This window comes from Microtus ochrogaster, chromosome 1 (genome assembly GCF_000317375.1).
Source record: "Microtus ochrogaster isolate Prairie Vole_2 chromosome 1, MicOch1.0, whole genome shotgun sequence".
In the NCBI taxonomy this organism is placed as follows: domain Eukaryota; kingdom Metazoa; phylum Chordata; class Mammalia; order Rodentia; family Cricetidae; genus Microtus; species Microtus ochrogaster.
Window position 1 is genome coordinate 18,503,088 of NC_022009.1, and position 12,234 is coordinate 18,515,321.

A 12,234-nucleotide genomic window follows, 5' to 3' on the forward strand; every position below is an offset into this window, starting at 1 on the left:
CGACTGTGTCGGGTGGGAGAGTCATGGCAACTGCCTGACTCGGCTTCTTTCTCCCAGCATTCTGTTCTGTCTACTCTGCCTACCTAATTTTCTGTCCTATCAGGCCAAGCAGTTTTCTTTATTAGTTAACCAATGAAAGCAACAGATAAGATACAAGACCCACCTCCATCAGTATACAATTGTAAGGATAAGCCGCACATGACAAAAGCATGTTTTTAGAGACATAATAAAGAATAAACGTTTGAGAAGCAACAGCAAGCAACAATGAGCAATCTGAACTCACTCCTATCTACCACACTTGGGAAGAGCGCAAAAACTTTACATTCCAAGAACAATTTTGTGTTTGGAACCAATTGAGGTCACAAGACTTTTGTCCTGTTTTCTTGGCAGTATTCTCAAAGCACTCGGAATTCTCCTCATACAACTCCATTCCTAAACTGTGTTTCCACACACCCATTCAGCCAAAGTCCCTGTGCTGGCCAATTTTATGTCTGCTTGACACAACTGGAGTCATCTGAAAGGAAGGAGCCTTTATTGAGAAAACGCCTCAGTAAGATCAAGCTGTAGGGCATTTTCTTAATTGGTGATTGATGAGAAGGGGCCAGCCCATTGTGGTGGTGCCATCCACCACATCCTTTGGCTGTTGGTCCTGGAAAGCAGGCTAAGAAAGCCTTGGGGAGCAAGCCAGTAAGCAGCACCCCTCCATGACCTCTGAATCCGCTCCTGCCTCCAGGTTCCAGCACTGCTGGAGCTCCAGAGCTGACTAACGTTGATGAACAGTGATGTGGAAGTGTAAGCTGAATAAACCCTTTCCTCTGCAAATTGCTTTGGTTATGGTGTTTCATCACAGAGATAGCAACCCAAACTAAGGCAGTCCCATCCCACGTGAATCATCTGTGTTGAGGCCTCAAGCCTTGAAGACAGAAAGATGCTTCCTCTGAGATTCTTTAGTACTACTATCATTACAGTTTGACTCATCAGTAGTTGTCTGTGTTTCATACTTTCTTTTTAACAATAAAAACAGCTAACATATGGACTACTGAGGGCCAGATGCTAAGCTCTTTGCGTATGTTCTTTCATTTTTCACCCTCACGAGGCCCTAAAAATGCATGTTTTGCCCCATCTTTTTTTTTTTTTTTTTGGTTTTTCGAGACAGGGTTTCTCTGTAGCTTTGGAGCCTGTCCTGGAACTCCCTTGGTAGACCAGGCTGGCCTCGAACTCACAGAGATCCGCCTGCCTCTGCCTCCCGAGTGCTGGGATTACAGGCATGCGCCACCACCGCCCGGCTGTTTTGCCCCATCTTAAAGATGAAGTTCAGAGAGGTTGAGTAACTTCCCTAAACCCAAGTCCAACTCTGCCTGGCTTTGAAGCCCATGCACCCAGCCCTGCACTTGTGTCCTTCATAGCATCTTCTGTTTCCTTGTCTCCAATTTTAGCTGATGGTGTAGCTCTGGGAGCAGCAGCTTCTACTTCACAGACTAGCGTTCAGTTAATTGTGTTTGTGGCAATAATGCTACACAAGGTAAGCCAAGATTGGGTATTGAACATATTTGTAATTAAAATTTGTCTTGGTCCTAGAAGTATTTCTAATATATGGGGTTTTATTTGTTTTGTTTTGGTTTTTGGGTTTTTTTTAGCTTTTAAAATGTATTTATTTTTGTGTGTGTGTACATGGTCATACACATGCATGACCATTAGCGTGAAGTTTGTTTTCTCCTTTTACCTTTGACCGGGTCCTGGGGTTTGAACTCAGGTCTCAAGGCCTTCATATCAAACACTTTGACCCATTGAGGCATCTTGATAGCCTTTTTTTTTGTTTGTTTCTTAATTGCTATCTATTTAACAGAATTAAATATGTCTGCTCATAGCTAATTTTTTTTACTATTATTTTTTTAAAATCTTATTTGAAGGGCTTTATTTTTTGTATTATATACACAAAGGGATAAATTCTTACTGATTTCCATTTTTAAAAATATTTATTTTATTATGTATTTTATGTATATGAGTGCTTTGTCTGCATATACCTCTGCATGTCAGAAGAGGAAACAGGATCCCATTATTGATTGTGAGCCACCATGTGGTTGCTGGGACTCAGGAACTTTGAAAGGGCAGCCAGTGTTCTTAACCACCAGCCATCTCTCAAGCCCTCTTTTTTTCTTCCTTTCTTTTTTTGGTTTTTCAAGACAGGATTTCTCTGTTTTTTCTGTGTAACAGCCCTGGCTAGCTCTTGTAGATCAGGCTGTCCTTGAACTCACAAAGATCTGCCTGTCTCTGTCTCCCGAGTGCTAGGTTAAAGGCGTGTACCACTACCACCTGGCTCTCAATTTCTCTTTTTCATAGAATTTTTTTCACATAGCTGAAGAGATGGCTCAGTGGGTAAAAGTGCTTGCTGAGCAAGTCTGACAAGCCCAGTTCCCCAAGTTGTCCTCTGGTCATCACGCACACTCTGGTGCACAGGTGGCTACATTCACACACATTAATAAGAAATAAGAATTTAAAAATTCCAAACAATTTTCTGTACAGTTCTACAAGATGCATATATATGGACACACACAGGCTTATCTTGTGAGAACACTGATTCCTAAAAGGCAAGCTTGCTCTTGGTGGGATGCCTAGGTTTCTGTAATGAGCGTTCATATTCAGATGACACCACATGTGTTTCTTGAGATGGAAGCAAGCCCTATTTGTCAAGTGATAATAAGGGCTACTTTGTCATTTCCAGGCTCCAGCAGCATTTGGGCTGGTTTCCTTCCTGATCCATGCTGGCCTGGAGCGGAATCGAATTAGAAAGCACTTGCTGGTATTTGCATTGGCAGCACCAGCCATGTCCATGCTGACATACTTAGGATTAAGTAAGGTAAGTGTGAGCATCCCTTACTGTACGGTCATGTACCTAGTTCCCCACATAGATATAGATGTAAAGTCTGTAGCACGTGAACTAATGGGACTGAGAGCTATGACTGTGACCCAACACAAAACCATAAACTTACTGAAACATGATGCAGCCCTGATAATTTCTTCTCAAATATAAGTATCTCTTCACTGACTGCTGTGCTTCAGAACCTTCCACAGGAAGCATGGCAGTACATGCTGTGTCTAGGACAAGGTGTGAAGTTTTAACCAATGGCCTGGGTGCACAGATTTACTCTTTTTAATAGAAAAGACTGTGGCTGGCTGTATAAAGATTAGCAAATGATCACAGGTATGGTAGCACATGTCTGTAATCCCAGCACTTGGGAGACTGAGGCAGGAGAGTTCAAGCCTAGCCAGGTTATATTATGAGACCTTGTCTTAAATAATCAAAAACAACAAACCCAGATTACTGAATGTTGTGGAGTAGTACTTTAACTAGGCAAAGATGTTACATTTATTTATTCTGCATTTGTTTAGCTATGTAAAGATGTGTTGCATTTGTTTTACCTAGCTTGCCTAAGGAACCTGATTTATCTAATAAAAAACTGAATGGCCAATAGCTAGACAGCAGAGGGATAGGCAGGGCTGGTAAGCAAAGAGATTAAGTAGGAGGAGGAATCTAGATTGGGGGAGAAGAGAGAACAAGGGAGAAAAGAGGGAGATGCCCCAGGCCAGCCAGCCAGCCACAGAAGCAGCAGGAGCAGGACATACGGATTGAAGGAAAAGTAAAAAGCCCCAAAGCAAAATGTAGATGATGAGAAACAGGTTAAATTTAAGTTGTAAGAGCTAGTGGGACAAGCATAAGATAATTAATAATAAGTCTCCATGTCATGATTTGGGGACTGCTGGTTCTAGAAAGCCTGCTACAAATGAATGGGATACATTTTAAATGTTGTGATGGCAGCTATTGCGTACTTCTGTTGTGTTTTGTTTTTGAGACAGTGTCTCTCTGTGTAGCCCTAACTGTCCTAGAATTCTTAATGTAGACAAGGTTTGCCTCAAACCCAGAGATCCCCTGCCTCTGTTGCATCTTGATTAGTCTGTCTCAAGCACCTGGCCTGGTACATAGAGGATACTTATTAAATGTTAGAACTAATGAATTATGACTAAAATTCTGAGATTCATCTCAGACATAAGTGAAACCTCCTAACCAGCACTTGAAAGTGGCTTTGAAAAGCAGCTGTTATTGATATAGCTTTCATTTCACAATGGTAAGAGTAAATTTTAAATGTTCTTCCTGCAAAAACACAAGCATAGATATTAATTAGCTTGATTTTTTTATTGTAGATTCTTTTATTATTTTCTCAAATCATAGTATCTGTATAATGAAAATTATGAATTTTAAATAAATTTTAAATCTGTGATTGCATGTTGTCACTGGTGTTCTCAGTCTTTTATTTGAGACCTCCCCTTGAATTTTCTATCTCAAGATGCCTCCATGTACCAAGCAGCACCAAGCATAAATAAATACTCAGATTTAGTTGGGACATCTTCCTGTCTCCAACTTTGATGTGACTTATTTCCTCGTTCTCTCTTCTAATTCACAGAGCAGCAAAGAAGCCCTTTCAGAGGTCAATGCCACTGGAGTGGCCATGCTGTTCTCTGCCGGGACATTTCTTTATGTTGCCACCGTTCACGTCCTCCCTGAAGTGGGTGGAATGGGGCACAGCCACAAAGCTGACTCCACTGGAGGGAAAGGCCTCAGCCGCCTCGAGGTGGCCGCCCTGGTTCTGGGGTGCCTCATCCCACTCACCCTATCAATAGGGCACCAGCATTAACGTTCAGGTTCCAGCCTCAGTCCACGGCCATGGCCATCCAGGAAGAAGAGCAAGCGTGGACGCTCCTCACCTCCTCAGTGTCCTTGCCCATCTCCACCTGTGTTCCTAGAGTCCGAGGGAGACGAGAGTCAATCGTGGAGAAGTGGAACAGCGCTTAGCAGGAACATTATAATCAGACAGAGACTTTGTGTTGTCTTTTAAAGGGACTTTGACATATTGAGTTTTGATGTTTCTCTTAACCCTATTCTCAGGGAAGATGGAATTTAGTTTTAAAGAAAAGTGGAGAACTTCATACAATGAAATAGTAATTATGACAATACAGTGTTCTGTAATTAAGCTAAAGTTTTTCCCCTTAGTGTAGAGGCTCTACCACTTTCTCCGTTGGTTTTTAACATGGGTTTCACCGTCTCTGACTGGTGCTTTAGCATCTGTGCCACACACCTTGAGAGAAGGTGGCAACACTCACCCTCTTGATGCTAAAGGTGATGGCAATTAATTTGAGGTTAGAGTAAGGAAAATAAGGGCAGAAGACACAAGCTGACTTGTACCTGAGAGAGATGTCCAGCGACAGATGTCTAGAGTCTTGAGCATCTCCTTTGCACGTGCCTCCCTAAACAGAGCCTGCCCTGCCAGTAGGGCAGTGAAGGTGGGGCTGGCTTTTGAAGAGGGTCCGGTATCTTACAGCATTTTCCTGAAGTAGCCTTTGCAGGGTGCCTGTCTGCAGCACACTCTTCCCGAGGAGCCAGGATCTGTTCAGGTACAGCTTTCCTTCAACAACAACCTGATCACAGTGAATTAAGGGATGTTAAATTTTCCAGGAATTTGGCTAGTAACTGACATCTTTGTAGTAGCCTTTTATAAAGTAACACTATTACAAAGTATGTTGTCCTTTTCTGCTAAGTCAGTGCTTCTCAACCTTCCTAATACTATGACCCTTTAATGCAGTTCCCCATGTTGTGGTGACCCCAACCATAAAATTATTTTCATTGCTACTTCATAACTGTAATTTTGCTACTGCTGTGAATTGTAATGTAGATATCTGATATGCAACCCCTGTGGGGGTCACAAACCCACAGGCTGAGAACTGCTGTTATTTCTTTTAGCAGCCGGCAGTCCCTCTGGCTGAGTCGTTGTCCTGTGCTCAGCTCCTGTGCAGGAGCAGCAGGAGCGTCAGAAGGGAGTGTCCGCTGCTGGCCTCAAGTTCCTGTAATCATGTCAGTGTCAGCTCTCCCCGTGCTGTGCTCTTTCCTGCCCGCTACCTGTGTGCTGCTCACTGCTCCTGCTGATGTCAGGACTGGTGTGAAATGACTTTTCATCAGGACAACCACTTCTGAACCACGATGATAAAGAAGCCAGCACTGTCCCTATTCTTCATTTCCTTCAAATGAGTTACCTTGGTGGCAAATACCACTTTTTCAAGCCCTTAAAAATGTCACCTCCTCATGTGTGAGTTGACATATCACTAATACTTTGATAATTTAAGCAGTGGAGACAGAGAAAGTATTCAACAAACAAAGGTGATTTTTTCCATGTTTGCCAAAATCTGCCTAAACCCTGTTTTGTCAGATAAGTGTATAATACTGTATTAATTTATATTTTCTGTATCATGTCAAAACACTTTACATAAAGAGAGAGCCAAGACTAGTTTCTTCAGCGCAGTGGCTCCAGTCATTTGTAATTTTAGGACACTGCCAGCATGCCTGTGGTTCCCCTTTTCTCTCCTAAACTGTCACTGGGGCAGAAGCTGTGGAATTAAACTCCCAAGCCCTCTGCTGGCCACAGTGAAGAAAGTTAGCAGAAGTGCGGTTTTGTTTGGAGGCTGGTAGCCATTGCAGCCCACGTGAGGTGACAGAAGGCATGCAGTGTGGGAGCTGGGTGACTCCTGATGAGGCACAAACAGCTAACTTGGGAAAGGTCTGGGCTCATCAAGTCCTTCCAAAGTACAGTTATCGTGATTCTTTCTAGAAACTTTACTGTGTCAAGTAAATAGCCAATTTCTGTGTCTGGTTTGGTTTGAGTCGAAGTAACCTCTGTCATCTTACTACATGCAGTAGTCAGGGATTGTTGCGCTGGCCAGAGCCTCTTTCACTCAGCAGTGCCTTGCCATCTTGCTTCTAAGCTTGGCTAGAATATCTTGCTGGGTTGGGCCTTGGACACTGGCAAGGACTGAACCATCAAACTGCTAAATTTACCCCCCCACCCCCACCTCAGTGGTAATGAGCCTTCCAAAGCTGGGGCCCTTCGCAGGCCCTGAGCTGCTGCCTGGGAACCACTCATCCCTTCCCTGGACAGCAGGCTCAAATAGCCATAGAACCTTAATAGGGCTCCAATGCATTTTAGGCAGCAGGAACCATGCCGTAGGGTAAGAGCCTCTGTCTAGGGAGGGAGAGGTTGCTCACGGGCAGGCAGTGACCTCAGAGAGGCCACCTTGATGTTCACTTTCCAACGTGTTTCTGTCATTTTCCTCCTCCTCAAAGCTCCCTCCAGAGGTGTGGATGCCTTAATGCGATAACGCATTTGAACACATTGGTGATGCTTCGGCTGCTGCCGTGATTACCAGTGGAGTTATGGGCTACCAAAGAAGTACTACATAAAAAGCATGGGCCATCCTTCCTCATAACCAAAGCAGTCTTAATTACAATTGGAGCCCCTTTCTCTGGGAGACATGGATGTACTTCAGATTCCAGGCATGCTGCTAAAAGGCAACTATAAGTTGAAAACATTGATCCACTCCCCTCACTGGGTCCCCGGTGTCGTCAGTCTCCACGTCAGCAGAGCAGCGGTGTTCCTGTTTGATTCTGCTTTTCTGTCTGTGCTGTTGCCAGCGTGTGTCTTACAAGCAGACATTCTGGCCTGGAACACCAGCAGTTGGAACAGTACCTAGTCTTCAAATTTCTCAATTAAAGACAGCCAGGTCGGCCTGCTCTGGGGTTTTTGGATTATTAGAGAAAAGAAAAGGTGCCATTTCTTGTAGAAAGGGGAAAAAGATTTTTAAAAAAAAAAAAAAAAACAACAGTCTGTCCCTGACTGGTTCTCTTTTTCAAGGGTTAGAACTAGGAGGGACACACCAGCGACAGAGTGTGTTAAGCCCTGAAACTCATGGTAGTGAAGTTGTGATCATGGGAACTGTATGCCAACAGTACAAACCAGAGACCCAGACAGTTGCAGCCCAGGGCCACACCCTCGGCAGCCGTTCTACAAGAGAGGCTTGCAGCAGCAGGTTTCTGCGCAGTACAAATGGGCCTCGCCCCTGAAGAGCACTGGTGGAGATACTGTACAATGACAACCTTTTTGTGCTCGAGACATTGCAATTCAGCTTGGGAGCCCCGCAGGTGTGTGGCTGCAGGGACAGGACTGGCAGACCACATAGTGGTACTTTAGATGTGCTCAGTCCAGCACAGCTGCTGATCAGACTGGCTTTGTTCGCTCTTTGTCTGGTGATGTCTTCCTGTAGGCCGGGAGTCTGAGGGTGTGGTGACATCACAGTTCTCCTGATCTGGTGGCCTGAACAGTGATTTTAGATGTTCCCTTTTCTGGATCCTTTGTACACATAAATTCATTCCATGGATGGCTGCCTTATAATTTTGTCTCTTTCCACTTTAATTGTGAATGGTTTCAAAATTGCTGTTTTTTGATTTGTTTTATGATATTAAATTTTTATTAGTGCACATCTTATGTGAATGGTTCTTTATTTATACAATGGCAATATTTGTGTTTGGCAACCAGGCCTGATGCAGATTTGAACAATCAAACAGGTGGGTAGTCAGGATGGCTCAGCTGGTAAAGACACCTACTGCCAAGCCCAGTGCCCTGAGTTCAATCCTGAGACCCACATGGTGGAAGGAGAGAGCCAACTCCTATGAGTGACCTATGATCTCCACATGTGTACTGTGGTATGTGTGCCCCACCCCCATAGAAACAAAAATATGAATATTTTTAGGTAATGGTAGGTTGTAAAGGACAGAAGAAGGGTACCCTTTAGACAGAGGAGGAAAGAGAGGGGAAATGAGGAACCCTGAATGCCACTGCTCCAAAAGGCAAACCCAGTGGTAATCATCTCCTCCCTTGCTGCTCATTAGCAGATATTAATTTATAAGAGTAGATTTTCCAAAAGAGAAGCAGGCAAGTGGATCATTATCTGCCCCTTCCAAAGGTTAAGGGTGTTATGTGAGCATATAAATGCTCTGATCAGTTGTGTCTGGAGAAAGATACTTAAATGGAATTGCTGACATTTGAATTAGGCATGGGGGCGGTCAGGCGCAGGCATGCCTCAGTCTGGAGGGCAGAGAACAACTTTCATGAGTTTCCTCCTCTAGGTTGGTTCGGACTTGGACTGCCAGGCTTGCTTGACAAGCCACAAGCACCTTTACCCACTGAGCGATCTCACTGGCACATGGAGTTGTTTTTTTTAATTGTATTTATTAGTAACATGTTTATTGTATTTATTAATGGCATGCCCATGCCTGTTGACTTAGCACTGTAGAGGCAGAAGCAGTTAGGCTGCCATGAATTCAAGATTGGCTAAGGAGTGAGACCCTGTCTCAGCAAAGCCAACCAAACAACAAAAACGACAGGCTCTGGGATGTAGCTCAGTTGGTAGAATGCTTGTCTAGTATGCAAGAGACCCTGCATGTTCAGTTTCCAATACTGTATGCAGCAGGGATGGTGGCTGGTGTCTGTAATTCTAGCACTCAGGTAGAGGCAGGAGGGTCAGAAGTTCAGGGTCATTCTTCACTGCATAGTTCAAGGCCAGCCTGGTTTGCACGAGACCCCCCCCAGCTCAATAAATCATATATTTAATATATCATTTATAATATTATCATATATATATAATTGTACAAAATATGAATTTCATTATGACATCTGCCTACAGATAATATGATGCACTTTAATCATATTAATCCCTTTATTGCCCTCTGTTTTCCCTCCTCTCCCTTTTCTGCTGGCACCTTCCCAAACCGTCTGCCTTCTTTTGATAGGGTCTCACTATGTAGTCGGATCTGAAACTCACTGTGTAGACCAGGTCAGCCTTGGATTCAGAAGTCTGCCTCCTTTGGGGAATAAAGGCAGAGTCTGGGATTGAGGTGGGTGATCTCTTTTAAATTGAGATCAGAGCTGAGATAAGATGTAGTATTTGTTGTGTGGCTTATTGCACATAGCACAGTGATCTCCAGTTCCACCTGTTTCCCTGCAAAGGTCGTAATTTTGTTCCTTAGGACCAGATAATATTCCACCATGTGTACATGGTGTAGGAGTTCCTTCTGTTTCTGTGTTGCTTTCATTGGAAAATGAATAAAGAAACTGCCTTGGCCTAGTTGATAGGACAGAATTTAGGTAGGTGGAGTAGACAGAACTGAATGCTGGGAAGAAGGGCAGAGTGGCAGATGCCATGGATCTCCTGCCTGAGATAGACGCTGGTTAGAATCTTGCTGGTAAGCCACAGTCACAGATTAATAAAAATGGATTAAATTAAGATATAAGAATGAGCCAATAAGAAGTTAGAGCTAATGGGCCAGGCAATGTTTAAATGAATACAGTTTCTGTGTGATTATTTTGGGTGTAAGATAGCCAGGCCGTTCCTCCTATTACATATGCATACACATTTTCTTTCTTTTTTTTAAAAAAAGATTTATTTATTTATTATGTATACAGTGTTCTGTCTATCTGTATGCTTGCTGGCCTGAAGAGGGCACCAGATCTTATTACAGGTGACTATGAGCCACCATGTGCTTGCTGGGAATTGAACTCAGGACCTCTGGAAGAGCAGTCAGTGCTCTTAACCTCTGAGCCATCTCTCCAGCACCCAAAAGGTGTGTCTTGTGCATTGGCCGGGAATCAAACCAGGGTCAACTGCTTGGAAGGCAGCTATGCTCACCACTATACCACCAACGCCGCCACATTTTCTTTAACCATTTATCTGTTGATAAGTGGCTAAGCTGATTCCATAACTTGGTTCTTCTAACAATTGCCTACAGTGATATTTTGTTTGTTTTAACAAATAAAGCCAGCTTTTAAAAATTAAATAAATAATAAAAATTTAAAAAGATAAAAACCAGCAAAGAGGACACACTACTTGTGGTCCCTGCCACCTCTTAGAGAAGTGGAATCTGAAGTTAGGGAGTTAGCATTGTACCCTGCCCTCACTTCTGGCTAGCCAAGTAGCTAGCAGTCCTTACTTTGTGTTATTTCTTAGGAAGATCTGGAGTTTGAGGCCAGCCTTGACTACATGAGACCCTGCCAAGGGGAGAGAGGGTTCAGAGAAATATAAAATTCTAGAGATAAGTGGGTCCTATCAGTGTCCCCTGCCAGGCGCGGTCCTGCCTGGTTGCCGTATGGGTGATACATGGATGGAGTAGCTGGGGAGTTCTGGGTCTCTTCATTCTAGTGATTGGGAGATGTTCCCCTTCCCATGCCTGCATTCCTGTCTCCCTGAATTACTGACCAGGGACTAAAGGCTCCCTTGTTCCACACTCTGGGCAGAGTTCTGCTTCACCCTGGCAGACTCACCCTGCCTCTGGTCTTTCCCCAATGTTCCTGTTCTCTCTGCTCCTGGGCTATAAAAAAAGGCATGTCCTAAGAGTGACCCTGCGCACCATCCTTCTGTGCATAGACCACTACCATTCTCATCAAAATGTGTGCGTGCGTGTGTGCGTGCGTGTGTGTGTGTATACTATTTTATGTGCGTGAGCATTTTGTCTGCATGCTTATATGTGCACAATGTGCTTGTCTGGTAACCTCAGACGACCAAAGAGGGTTTGGATCCACTAAAACCAAAGTTAGGGATGTTTGTGAATCATGTCAGTGCTGGGAATCAAACCCAGGTCCTCTGAAAGAGCAGCAAGTGTTCTTGACCACTAAGCCATCTCTCCTGGCTGTGGTTTAGCTGGATCTGGGCTCAGGATAAAAGGTAGGGGCAGAAGAAGCATGCCTTTTTAAATTCTCTTCTGTTCCAGCCCTTGTCCTACAAGATTGGGTATGTTTAGGGGATTATCCTGAATGTTGGTCATAGACAGATTTACTCAGTACTTTGAGAATCAGAAATCAACCTTGGGGGACTTGCACCAACATCCCAAGCTAATATGGTGCTGAGTAGTGGAAGGCCTTCTCCCCACTTAAGGCTGGGTCTCACTGTGTAGCCCAGGCTGGCCCTGAATTCATCATGATTCACCTGCTTCAGCCTCCCAAATTGCTGGGACTTCAGATATGCACCACCAAACCATGTGATAGGGCCCCCTTTTGATATGCGAGTTCTAGAGGGTTTCAAAGTAACTTGCCTTCAACCTTTTTATTGAGTGAAGCTGGAACTAACACTGGTGCCTATCTGGCCTGCTGAATTTTGTATTCAGTTCTAATGAGGGACCAACTCCCTGGATCTCCCTCGGGGATGTTTTAGGAACATGTAAGATTATAACAATAAATGGTTTACGGCTTTACTAGCCAAACTCAACATATCTACCAAGACCCAAATAAAATACCCATCTTCTTAGAAGCTAAATTGTGTGTGTGTGTGTGTGTGTGTGTGTGTGTGTGTGTGTGTGTGTGT

General features: G+C 43.9%; 1 protein-coding gene and 1 non-coding gene across 2 annotated transcripts in view; one reads left to right on the forward strand and one right to left on the reverse strand.

Annotated features, from left to right (window-relative positions):
- Positions 1-8,359, forward strand: part of Slc39a9 (solute carrier family 39 member 9) — a 52,174-nt gene extending 43,815 nt beyond the window's left edge. Inside the window, exons 5-7 of the mRNA XM_005343275.3 lie at positions 1,437-1,522; positions 2,723-2,857; positions 4,461-8,359. Coding sequence (XP_005343332.1) covers positions 1,437-1,522; positions 2,723-2,857; positions 4,461-4,691 — 452 coding nt within the window. The 3' untranslated portion in view covers positions 4,692-8,359. The remainder of the gene's footprint in view (positions 1-1,436; positions 1,523-2,722; positions 2,858-4,460) is intronic.
- A 2,152-nt stretch (positions 8,360-10,511) lies between these two features.
- Trnag-ucc lies at positions 10,512-10,583 on the reverse strand. Its single transcript has one exon. It is a non-coding gene; the product is annotated as a tRNA-Gly (tRNA).
- Positions 10,584-12,234: the final 1,651 nt, after the last annotated feature.